Here is an 11,869-nt window from a genome sequence, read left to right as displayed (position 1 = left end):
TCACTGTGTGTGCGCGGTAGAGAAAGAAACAGAGATGAATGACTGTCTAATCACTCACACAATGAAGAAAGGTCTCATAATGAAAAGCACTGATAAGAAAAATTAACATAAAACCTAAGTGGTACAGAACAAGACAGTGGACATAAATAAAGAGGTTTCATGCACCATAAATCTAAACTATAAACACGAGCACAAGACACACATGCTGAACAGAGAGGCTGGGAAAAAAAGAGCCTAAAGCCTGTGTACACGCATCTGCTTCATCCTCATTTTTTGCTTTTTGCCAGTTCCCGCAGAGCTGGGTCCTCCACTCATACCACAGTGCAGTAAGTTTTAATGGTAAATCAACAAAGGGCCCGACATGAAAGAAAGGCTAGCTTTCCAGTTTGCAGGGTGAAGAATTATTCATCAGCACTGTAGTGTTGCACTGCAGGCAAAAATCCTGCAGCACCGCTCCATTTTAATTGCCAGAAAATGACTGTAAATGATACTGAGAGTGAGGGAAAGAGGGCAAAAAAAGGAGACAGAAAGAGAAGAGAAAGGGGAAAAGGGAGTTGAAATCAGAGGTATAAAGAACTCAGTGGAAAAAAGGAACGCCCCTTCTACCAACAGCTGCCCCCCAAAAATTGAAGGCCATGGTGATAAAAAAGCTATGTGGCAATCAGAGAAGTGAAGTCCCCCCCCATCTGCTTAAAAAAGAGATAGGGAAGGGAGAAAAAGAGGAGCGGAGGGCGAGGGGAGTGCCATCAAAAAAGGAGTGGTGGGATTAGGTCTGAGAGAGAGTTTACCACGCTCTTTTTGTGCGCCGAACCTGCAGGATTAGAGATAACAAATGTTAGCTGAGGACGGGCACCTGCTGTGAGCCGAGGAGAGGAGGAGGAGGAGGAAAAGAGGTGGACAGGAGGGGAGGAGAGGAGCTATCCCGCTAAAACAGCAGAATGGGCTTTTGTACCCCTTCAAAGAATTAGAGGAAAGAAGGATGAAGAGGGAGGGAGAGGATGGAACGGGTACAAAGTAAATTTGTAATTGTCAAACAGATGAAGAAGATGAGATTTTGTGGCGGAGTAAACATTGAACTTGCTAATCTGCGGGCCTCAAAGCCAGCTCTGCTGGCAGCAACTCGAACACTTCAACCAGTGAGTGTCTGCCGTGATTTGAAGTGTTCCCCCTCTAAATCCCATAATCAAACTTCATCTAAGAGAAGGAACGAGGAACAACCAGTTTTCCAACTTTACTGCGTCTTTCCTCCTCCTCACTAAGTCCTAACTACCTCTCAGCCATCGCCTTCTCCTCGTCTTCACAATGTTTGGGGGTGTGAGGCTAAAATTGCCACTGGGGCCTTGGGACCTCCCTGTCTGGTCGCCATATTGACCCCAGCTAAAGGAGCACTCAGACTGGTCAATCAGCAATTAAAAGCCTGTCTGCGGCCACTAACTTAATTCAGCCACTCAGCTTAGTGCCGCAGCATCCAGACAGAACCAAGACTGGCTCAACAGCGTTGACCTCTCTGCTCCTCTTCCTGCAAATACAGTGATCTGATCCAGTGCAGTCACTCCTACACAGCCCAGCAATGTTTGAACAAAATGGGGAGGGTTTATCAAACCAATGCATCCTTATAAGGAGCAGTGAAAGAATACATGACAAGATGTAAGGGAGTTACCTTGAGGCCTGGCCTGGACAAAAAGGTCACAACCTCTCTTGGTAGCTGAACTTCAACTTGAGGGTTTAACCCTGCTTAACGTTCAATACTCTGTTTGACCTTTTCTTTGCTCTGACTGGAGGCATTTACTGTAGTGGACTGCAGACCGGTGTGTTTCTGCGTGTGGCGGAGCGGTTCAACATTTCACACAACACACACTAAAAACACAAATAAGCACAAACATGGTGTTGGTTTTCTCTCTCAGAACAAACACGCACACAATCCTCACTCATCTGGTTTTCACCGATTCACCCACTGCTCACAAACAGGACTGGGAAATATAAAAACAAAAGCTGGAGAATAACTGCAGGGCCTGGTAAACGAAGCATAAAGACCCCGAGTGACCGAGGGGAATTATTTGGCTCCATTAAGCAGGCATTAACATGAATTACTATCTAATTAAAATTAAACAGCTCATTAATAACTTTGTGGTGGGGCCTAAGTGTGGAAGTTCTCTGGAGTGTGTGTATCTGCACTATGTGTGTGTGTGTTTAAAAAAGAGAATCTGTGTTGTGGCCAAGAGAGCAATCAAGTGGGATAAAACTAAGCAGCTGCCCCAAAGAAAAGTCAGGTCTTGCGAGGGCGCCCATGTGGAACCAGATGGTACGAAAAAATAGATGCTCCTCTTGAAAAAAAATGAAAAAAATTGAATTGCACTCGTTTGATCATGCAACATAAAAAAAATACAAAATATTTAGTTGAGTAGAAAGAAAATATTCTGTTTTTTTATTGTAGCTTACTTTGTCCTTTTAATTGTTCTTCAAACTTTGCTCAAAAACACCTGTGTGTGACGAGATGTTTCATTTTGTCCAAAAGCGTGTTCAGATTCAAATAATTTTTTCAAATGTTGACTTTAGATATGAAAAATCCCCACACACTTGCTTACACATGCACACAGATCCACTGTAATTGAGAAAACTAAATGCTTGAATGAAGGCAGTGGAATGTCATACTTTACATTTGCAACAATATGTGTGAGACATGTTGATTCGCTCCAGTTGTGTCCGTTGGGGGTCATGGCCCTCCTGTTGGCATTCCGGTCAAAGCTGCAGGAAAAAGAGGGCAAAAAGAGGAGTGATGAGGGGGAAGTTCTCCTGGTTCTGTCATAGACAATGTAGAGAAGTGTAAGTTGCGGGTGCTGAGAGCTTATTGGATGTTCATTGAGCATACAGTAATGGTTGAAGACTCTAGTGGAACTATAGAAGATTAAGAGGAGCTCTAATTGTCACCTTTAATGTTGCAGAAATGTTGCCATGTTCAAAAATATAACCTTAGCTCCAGAAATTACAAATAACTGATCCTGAACTCTTGATCTCTGTCTCTTCCTGCAACAGTGATGGAACCTCATCACCACAATTTACTATTGTTGAGACACCCAATAAAGAAATAATGACAGATAGGAAAGATGCTGAGTGAATGACAGGCAGATGTTTTGGACTTGGGCCTCAAATATATGCCAGCGCATGCATCAGCCACCGCTCTCCACCTCCCACCCTGTCTTCCTTCTCTTGGCCAGGAGCTGTTTGCCTCTCTATCAGCGGTGCTCCCTGAAAGCAGGGACCCCATCCATATTCACTGGCTTCAAATTCCTCTGCTTATCTCCCCCCCAACCCTTGAAAAGCCTCCTCGTGTTCCCCTCTGCACATACATACATACATAAACACGTCTTTATGGAAGCAAGAGGCAAACGCACCAGGCTAGGAGGGGGTCGGGGATAAGAATCACCTTGAATTCAAAGCAGAGGATTGTGGTTCCTCAACGGGCGGACAGACAGCCAACCAGGCACACAGGCTGAGGCTTACACTGGCATGACACACAAACCCCAAGACAGGTAGACAGAGGCTTTAGGCAGTAAGTTCAGATGCCACCACAGTGCATTAGTAATTCAAAGGATTTGGAATTGTACGCTGGGATGTTTTGAAAGTGTGAATTGCTGGATGATATTTCTTTACATGCTGGGATGCATACACCGTTTCTCCTTTAGACCATTTGGCATAAACATACCAGTCGCATTTCAGAAATTTATTTCGATTTTGTTTCAGCTGTTGAAAATCCCAAGCACTTTGAAAAGTTTTCTTCAAATGAGTTAACATTTCTGCTCAGGCCATCTCAGAATATTGACAAATCTAATTAGATTAGCAGTTATTCCCAGCATGGAGGTTTTGAGAGGAGGTCAAATCACTTTTGGATGCTTTGAAAAGAGGAGTAGGAGATAAGCACTGGAAGTAGAAGTGAGGGGCCTCAAAGAGCTGTAGCAGAGACACATGGAGCAGGGGGGAACCACCACCCCGTTCCTCTGTGAGCTGCCTTGTTTGGGGATTGAAGTTGGGAACTCTCTCCTCTACTAATTGCTCGCCGGTGCTGTTCATGAATATTCATTCCGAAGTGTTCAGACCCCGCCTAATTAGCCGAGAGATAGAGGCAGAAACTCGCACCTTTTACCACAAGAGAAGCCCCCCTCCCACTTCTCTCCATTCTCAGGGGGGATGCTGGCAGAATAGCCCAAGTTCATTAACCGAAAAAGAAAGAGGGAAAAAAGTTACCTGAAAAACACGGGACGATTTGGTCCATATAAAGTGACGGGTAAACTGAGAGTTTTTTTTATTTTTTTATTTTTTTTTGCAATGGCATATTTAATTCCCATTAAGCATGCCTATCATTAAAAAAGTGGAAATGAAATACAATTATTGGATTGAGTGAGATGCTGGATGTTATTCCACCCGCGGTCGTTGGAAGGCACATCACATGAATTTCAAAATCAAAATACACTCCTGTGGTGTGTCGAAATGTTCCCTCTGGAATAAAAAAAATGTTTTAAACATCTAATATAAGGCAGAGGCTGATTGGAGAATGTGTCTTTATTTTAGAGTAAACTTGTGAGAACAAAACGGTGTTAACTTCATTTTGAAATCATGCATACAATATTTTGCTCTTAAGTTTGGCCATCACTGTAAAGGTCTAAATCAAGGTTTCCAAAACTATTTCAAACTTTTATTATTGTTATCATTGTTTTTAACAGATTTAGAAAAGTTTGGTGACTTTCTATATCCTCTTTTTTTAGTCTTATTTTTTTCCATGTATAGCGAAGGTGAAATGAGAGCAGCTTGGTTAACTAAAGGGTTGCTGTCCGATTGGCTGATTTGTGTAAGTGCTGCATATTAAGTGGAGCGCACAAGAGAAATATTAATGCGCATCTGCCTTATTTAGGAAACAATTTGATACAAAAATTGACCGTAATTTGTTAGGATTTTGTCAAGGAAAAGGAACAAATACACGATGTGGAACATTAACAAACCTTTGACTCGCTTTTCTTACTTGTTTGTTTCAGTGTTAAAGTTATAACGTGTTAATTCTTGCAGATAATATCACAATGTGAATGTCACGTAGAAACAAAAAATGAGCAATCACATCAAAACTATACCATTTTGAGGATTTATTTCTGGCAGAAGAGGTCATCCAACTTCCTCAACTCTGCAGCTCCGCGTGCGTCTTCATTTCATTCACTCTGTTTTTAAAACTCCATCATATCATGCTCATTTCCAGCCTCCTTTTCCTGTGCGCCTTGCCAGTCGCCATCGAGTTCTGTGATTCCTTTCATCGAGCGCACCATGGAAACCCAGTGCGTCCTGGCAAAAATGCACCTCGGCGCGCACAAGGCCACGTTCTTTACAAAAGGCCCAAAGCATCTGGACTTTTCCTTTCGAGAAGCTCGTCTCTGGTGCTGCAAAAGCACAAGACGGGCTCTGTGTGGCACAACCCGTTGCTTTTTATAGACTGGCTGACAAGAATGACTAGCTGGCAAACGCATCTTCATTAACTGAAAGCTGCGTGGAGCTCTGATCCCTTAAAGCAGTGACACGCAGCTGCTGGGGTCTCGTGGGTTTACGCACAAGGATGAGGAGGACAAAAATGTCACTTCATGTATTTTACTTAAATCAAGAACTTAACCAGTTTCTGCACTTCTAGTTTTCTTGGGTTAAAGTTTTACTTTAATAAATACAATAAAATAAACAGTTTTTATATTTTAATCCATCTATTTCTGATAAAAATCTGGTAGTTTGCTCTGATCGTTTTCTGACGCGTTTGAAAAACGTATTAATCATGCAGCGTGTTTTTCTTGAAAAGATTAATATGCACATCGCCGGTACAAATTGCGCAATACATCTTAAAGTCGGACTTTGTTCCTGATAAATTGCTTTAAAATGACACGCGTGTAAAAGCCGCGCAGACTGTCTCCCACTCATCCCGAATAAATAGCCCGTGTTGAGGACGCGTGGACAAAAAACCACGCCTTTCAAGAGATGATGACGAGCACCTGTGACCCAGGCGGCATTGCACACACACGCAAACGTGCGCGCGCATACACATATAAACACACACACACAGGGTAAGGTATTGTGAAGAGGACAGCAAGGACGCAGCGCAGCAGAAAGGAGGAAACTCACCTTTTAGTCAAGTAGTCCCGCATTAGAATGAACAGAGTTGAGTACTCCTGCAAACAAGAGCAGCAAACAAGCAGGCTGCAGAGATAAAACAGGCGAAACGTTGCTTTCAGGTAAATGATTAAAAACGGGACTGTCGCGCCTTGAAAAGGTTCTTCCCCAAAAAGCTGCTGTTTTAGAAGGAGCGGAACGTGCGCCTGATTGCAGAGTTTTAGGCGAATGGAACGGGAGAGATGTAAGATTTGTTTAAAGCCCCGCATTTCCATTTAAGAACGTGATTGTGTTTGCAAAGATCCCTTTCAATCTTGGCACCCCACCACCACCACCACCACCTCCTCCCACTACCCCTTAGCGTCTCTGAGGCTGCTTTGCAATTCATAGAATTGGTAATTTGCTATTGGGACAAAACGTGAAGGGAAAAATAATCAGATCAACCGGGAGAGGTAGCGAAGAAGGAGCTGGGAAGAGGACACACAAGAGTTTCTCTCCTCAAGTTGCTGCTTGATAAAAATGCTTCTAGGGGTAAATGATTTAATGATAAATTAGGTTTTGTATAACAAAAACTCCATATGTTAAGATGATCTTCCACTATTGGCAAGGAGGGCAACATCCTGTGGAAATTCAATAAAACGGTGTCAATTGTAATTATCAGGCAGCTTGACTTGGATTTTAGTTTTACTTTTCGTGCCAGGACGTTGTTAAAGAGGGATGCATAACCTGTGTCACCTGGCAGAGGTTTATACAAGGGAGTGAGTATAACCTGCTCTGTGAGTGGGAAGCTGTGAGGTCATAAAACACGAACATCTTGCTGTGATAAATATAAATAAATAAGAAGATAAGAAGTCGTGTGAAAGGTACAGAAAATTGTCACTCTTTCAAAAGTCACAACAGCTTTTTTATCCAACTCTTGCGGTGTTGGGAGGTTGCAGAGAATCAGGCCTTATGATATATTTAAGATGAGGACCGCTATAATCATCAGTGACCTATCAGAAAGGTGCAGGAGTGTGCGTAATTGTAGTGTGTATGTGTGTGGGTGCATATGTATGTGTGTGTGTCGGCTTCAAAAAGATCCCCGTACTCCCCCACGTGGTTATTTGCAAAACAACCAATCCAAACCCGGGGAAGCCTAATCAAGCCCCGCTGCTGCAGCTCCTGCTCACCTGCTGTAGAAAAAAAAACGTATTGACGGGATCAACAATTCACCTAACGAGAGGAGCTCTGCAATAAACTCTGAGATTTTTTAATAGAACATGTGTTTTTCTAAAACATATCCGAGATCGGACCTCGATCCATCCTGCGCGCTAAAGCCGCTTCAGCGCGCGCTGCAACCGTGCGCCTATTGAATATGTCCCAGTGGGCTTGATTCGGAGAGGAGCCAATACAAGCGGAGGGGAGGCGTGTCTTAGTTCTTCCCCAAGACCTCCCAGAGCAGGTTGTTGCGTTTTGGCTCTAAAGCTTGGAGACCTCCGAAGTGCTCGTCAGTTTTCGAAGTTGGAGCCATGGCGACAACAGCTCAGTATATTCCGAGGAATAACTCCTTACCGTCCAACCCGCTCATGCATCCGGATTCGGACAGGATGCACCAGGGGACGACTTACAGAGAAGTGCAGAAAATGATGCACCACGAGTACTTGCAGGGGCTCGCGGCAACTAACACAGGACACCCGATGAGCCTGACGCACCACCAGTGGCTGCCCACCTCCAACACCGACTGGTCCAGCGGTACCCACATCGGGCAGCAGGAGCACAAAGCCAGTGTGCAGGCGAGCAGGGAGGACCTGAGCAGCGGTTTCCACCACAGATCTCACCTGGTGCACCAGCAGACGCAGAGCGCGCACCATGGGTCTTGGGCGCCTTCCACGACGCACCACTTATCCCCGTTGTCCCCCGCATCCAACGGTCACCAGTCTCTGGTGTACTCCCAGCCTGGATACACAAACCTCAACGCGATGCTGAGTCCCCAACCCGGCGCCCTCCACCATGGCATGCGGGACCCGCTGCATGACGACACGGGTAGCCACGACAACCAGATGGAGTCCCCACAGCAGGCTTTCAGCCACCACCAGGACCACTCGGACGAGGACGCGCCCAGCTCTGACGACCTGGAGCAGTTCGCCAAGCAGTTCAAGCAGCGGCGGATCAAACTGGGCTTTACACAGGCGGACGTGGGCTTGGCCTTGGGCACCTTGTATGGAAACGTCTTTTCTCAGACCACAATCTGCAGGTTTGAGGCGCTGCAGCTCAGCTTCAAGAACATGTGCAAACTTAAGCCGCTCCTTAACAAGTGGCTGGAGGAGACAGACTCAAACACAGGCAGTCCCACCAATTTGGACAAAATTGCTGCGCAGGGCAGGAAACGAAAGAAGAGGACCTCCATTGAAGTGGGGGTGAAAGGGGCGCTGGAAAACCATTTCTTAAAATGCCCAAAGCCATCTGCTCATGAAATCAGCACTTTAGCCGGCACTCTGCAGCTGGAAAAAGAGGTAGTCCGCGTTTGGTTTTGCAACAGAAGACAAAAAGAAAAAAGAATGACACCAGTGGGGGTCCCTCATCCGAATATGGAGGACGTATATTCCCAAGCAGAGACCCCTCCTCTACACCGCTCACTACAGAGTCCGGTGCAGTGACTGTTTTCATGAACAATCCTATTATTTCTGCGGGGTGGGGTAGAAGGGTAACTGTGGAGTTTATAGTATTTACGTTTGGCTTCAGTTGTCCTGAGGGATAAGAGAAGTGGAAAAGTTTAACGAATAAGTTTTGCCTTTTAGTCTTTGGATATCATTGTAGATGACAGACAGAAACAGGTTAAAAATACAAAAAAGAAGAAAAAGAAAAAAGAAAAGAAAAAGGATTTTGCTGATTCCGTGCGCATTTGGAGTCAAGCAAAGATCTTTATATACCAAAAGTGTATGGATGAGCCGAGCATTTAGATTAAATTCCAAATGTGGAACAGTTTTATGAAAAGTGGCAGCTGAGCCCATGTCCTGCTGATGTACCATGAACTGTTGGCGCTCACCAGAAAGAGGTAGCTGTCTTAAAACACACTGGAGATAAATACTGAAAGAACATTTGTTTTCCAGGCTTAAACTGATTAACCAGATTTCTGAATATGAGTGTATACTTTCTTTGCTCTATAATTGTTGTCGTTTCGGTTTCGGGAATACTTTAACTTCAGTGTGTCTCTCCGCCAAGTGTCTTTGATTTGGTTTAATGCTCCGCAAGTACTGTAACTCATCAGAGCAGCCTCTTCTTGTTTTCTTTTTTTGTTAACGCAAAGAGAGTGGACGGTAAGGACGTGATCAAAACAACAACATAAACGCTCCCAAAATGTCCCAAGCGCGTTGGAAACATCCCATTGCAGCAGGGCGTAAGAGATATGGCTGCATGCCTTAAAAATATTTCCTGGTGTTGCAGCTGATTATGACGAAATTTGCGGAAGAGCAACTCTGGACAGGCATTTTCATGTTTTCTTTGATGGGGTTGATTGTTGTCAGTTTGTTTCTTTACATGAAGCACTTATATTTTCGTTTGTTTTTTTAATTATTACTATTATTGCCGTTGTTTTTGTCTGTTGACGAAATTGTGAGTGGAGCTGTTCTGATTAGGTTTGGACACAAAAGCGCAAAAATCCCATGTTTCCATGCAGGCTGCTCGAGAGCGCTGTCAGCTCACACTGTTACCTGCCTGTTAATCTGTTGGATCCTAACATTTCAAGAAAGATTGGTCTAAAGAAAAATAAGAATTACTCAGGTAACTATGTGCCCCGTGTCAACAGTTTACGCACGTACACGATGTGCGTAACCCTGTGCTTTTTTAAAATGTTTGCCATCAACAAATACACGATTTCCTTTGTTACGTGGATTCACTGTACTATATCAAACCGCTGGAGTCACAAAAAAACAAAACAGTTGGTCGAGGGTAACGGATGAAGGGATTTACTTTAGAAATATTTATTATTATTATTATGTTTTATGTTTCAGTCTGTAGGGAAAATCTGAAAATCTCGAGTCATTTCTGTGTAAAAGCCCACAACAGTGCTATTCAAAACACGAGGGAAACTTTTCCAATAAAAATAAGAATAATTGAAAAAAAAAGATTTTAGAGAAAATGTTGCCAGGATTATTTCCAGTCTGTAAATATGTCTAATATGTACACTTGTATTTGTTCTGATATATTGTTTTGTTTTTGTTTCTTTTCGGGCAGTTTTGTACACTTACTAATTCCAAGAAGATATTTTAATATGATTTCATTTATGAATCTGACCGTTTATAAATATATATATATATATATATTTATTTCCTAAAAGTGTTTGGAGCTTTTTGTTTAGCTCTGTCAATGGTTATGTTGCAGTGGATTTCATGTTTTTCTTTCCTTTTGTTTACTACATTGTTTGTTTGTTGATTGCTAAATGTAGACTGCAAAGTCACATTTATATTTATGTTATAGTAATATTTTATTACTTACATAAAACATATATACAGAACCGGTCTTTTGTCTTCATTAAGATCCCCGGTGTTGTGTTCCAGCAGCAGAGAGCTGCAGATCAGAGCTGAGCACCTGGACGCACGAGAGCGCACCGAGGGTTCCTTTGGATTTGCAGCAAATCGTTATGTAACAGGGGATCGTTTAAAAGCAGAGGCTGTGTGCATGAACTGACAGCAGTATTCCACCTCAGGCGTTCCCTGCTAACTTTACACTCTGTGACACTCTTCGCATTTTTGTGTAACCGCAGCATTAAATTGTGCAATCCTAACACGGAATCTGTCTTTTCCTTCCCCCTATTTCCCTTGAAATGAGCCCTCAGTTACAAACGAAACCAATTTTATCTTGTAAACTATCATTTGAGAATATAAAAGGGATTTTATTGTCTCAGAAGTTTAAGTGGAATCAGAAATAAAGTCCATAAATAAACTTAACGAAAGGACATTAATGAGTGATTTATGTCTCCTATCATTGACAAAAAGGAGTGTCAACTTTTTTTTTTTCTTGAGGTAATATTTCCAGAAATTCTGCTTCTGGTTTATATAAAAAGAGCGCACTTTCTAACCTTATGAAGCACGCGCAGGCCTCAATCCACAAAGTTCTCTAATCTCCCTTTATAAAACATTCTTAAATGTCTCAGCAAAACTGGATAGGGTTATACAATGGTTTAAAATGGAAAGACTAATTTAAAATCAAATTTTAAAAGTAAATACAATTTTCCAAATCATTAAAACAACTGCTGTACAAAGTTACATTCTGGAAAAAGGCACCCAGTCAAAGCCGAAAACCTGCGCTTTCATAGCTCCCAACTTTACAAGAAAACTTTTTATTTATTTTTTTACAGTGGGTTATGAGTTTTTCCCCAATTTATTTCTGGCAACAATTTATTAAGAAAAAGTAAAAATTGCAAAAATAGTTTGTTTTCTTGATTTTTATAGATTATTCCACATTTTTGTGTATTAGTTTATCTTGAGTGTCATCCATCGTGCGCTAAAACATCGAAAGTGAGCACATAAGAGCCTCAGTCGGCCTTTGGAGCCGTTGGAGTCCAGGGGCGAAATGTGGTTTAGAATCGGCCGCGGTGGTCAGAGCGCGCACGGGAGACGAGGCCTCGGTGCAAACTTCCTGCCCAATCGTGTGCCACATGCGTCCCCTGCTGGGTAAACGAATGTACTGCAATGACGAGTTTCAAAACTCAGTTCGAAATGAGCCTCGAAGCAAGATGAAAAGCTGTGCCACCTTCCTG

At 42.9% G+C, this 11,869-nt stretch overlaps 1 protein-coding gene across 1 annotated transcript; it reads left to right on the top strand.

The window, feature by feature from the left end:
* The first annotated feature begins 7,385 nt into the window (after positions 1 to 7,385).
* On the top strand, positions 7,386 to 10,894 carry pou3f1 (POU class 3 homeobox 1). The gene has a single exon (XM_011485656.3). The coding sequence runs from the start codon at positions 7,641 to 7,643 to the stop codon at positions 8,766 to 8,768; it is 1,128 nt and encodes a 375-aa protein (XP_011483958.1). The 5' UTR covers positions 7,386 to 7,640; the 3' UTR covers positions 8,769 to 10,894.
* The last annotated feature ends 975 nt before the right edge of the window (positions 10,895 to 11,869 follow it).

The sequence above is a fragment of the Oryzias latipes genome, chromosome 16 (genome assembly GCF_002234675.1).
Source record: "Oryzias latipes chromosome 16, ASM223467v1".
NCBI lineage: Eukaryota > Metazoa > Chordata > Actinopteri > Beloniformes > Adrianichthyidae > Oryzias > Oryzias latipes.
Note: the sequence above shows the minus strand (reverse complement) of the source record. Positions and strands in the feature narration are given on the sequence as shown.

Bases quoted from the DNA above. Each gene is read 5' to 3' on its own strand.
- pou3f1 (XM_011485656.3), top strand. From the start codon at position 7,641: ATGGCGACAACAGCTCAGTATATTCCGAGGAATAACTCCTTACCGTCC.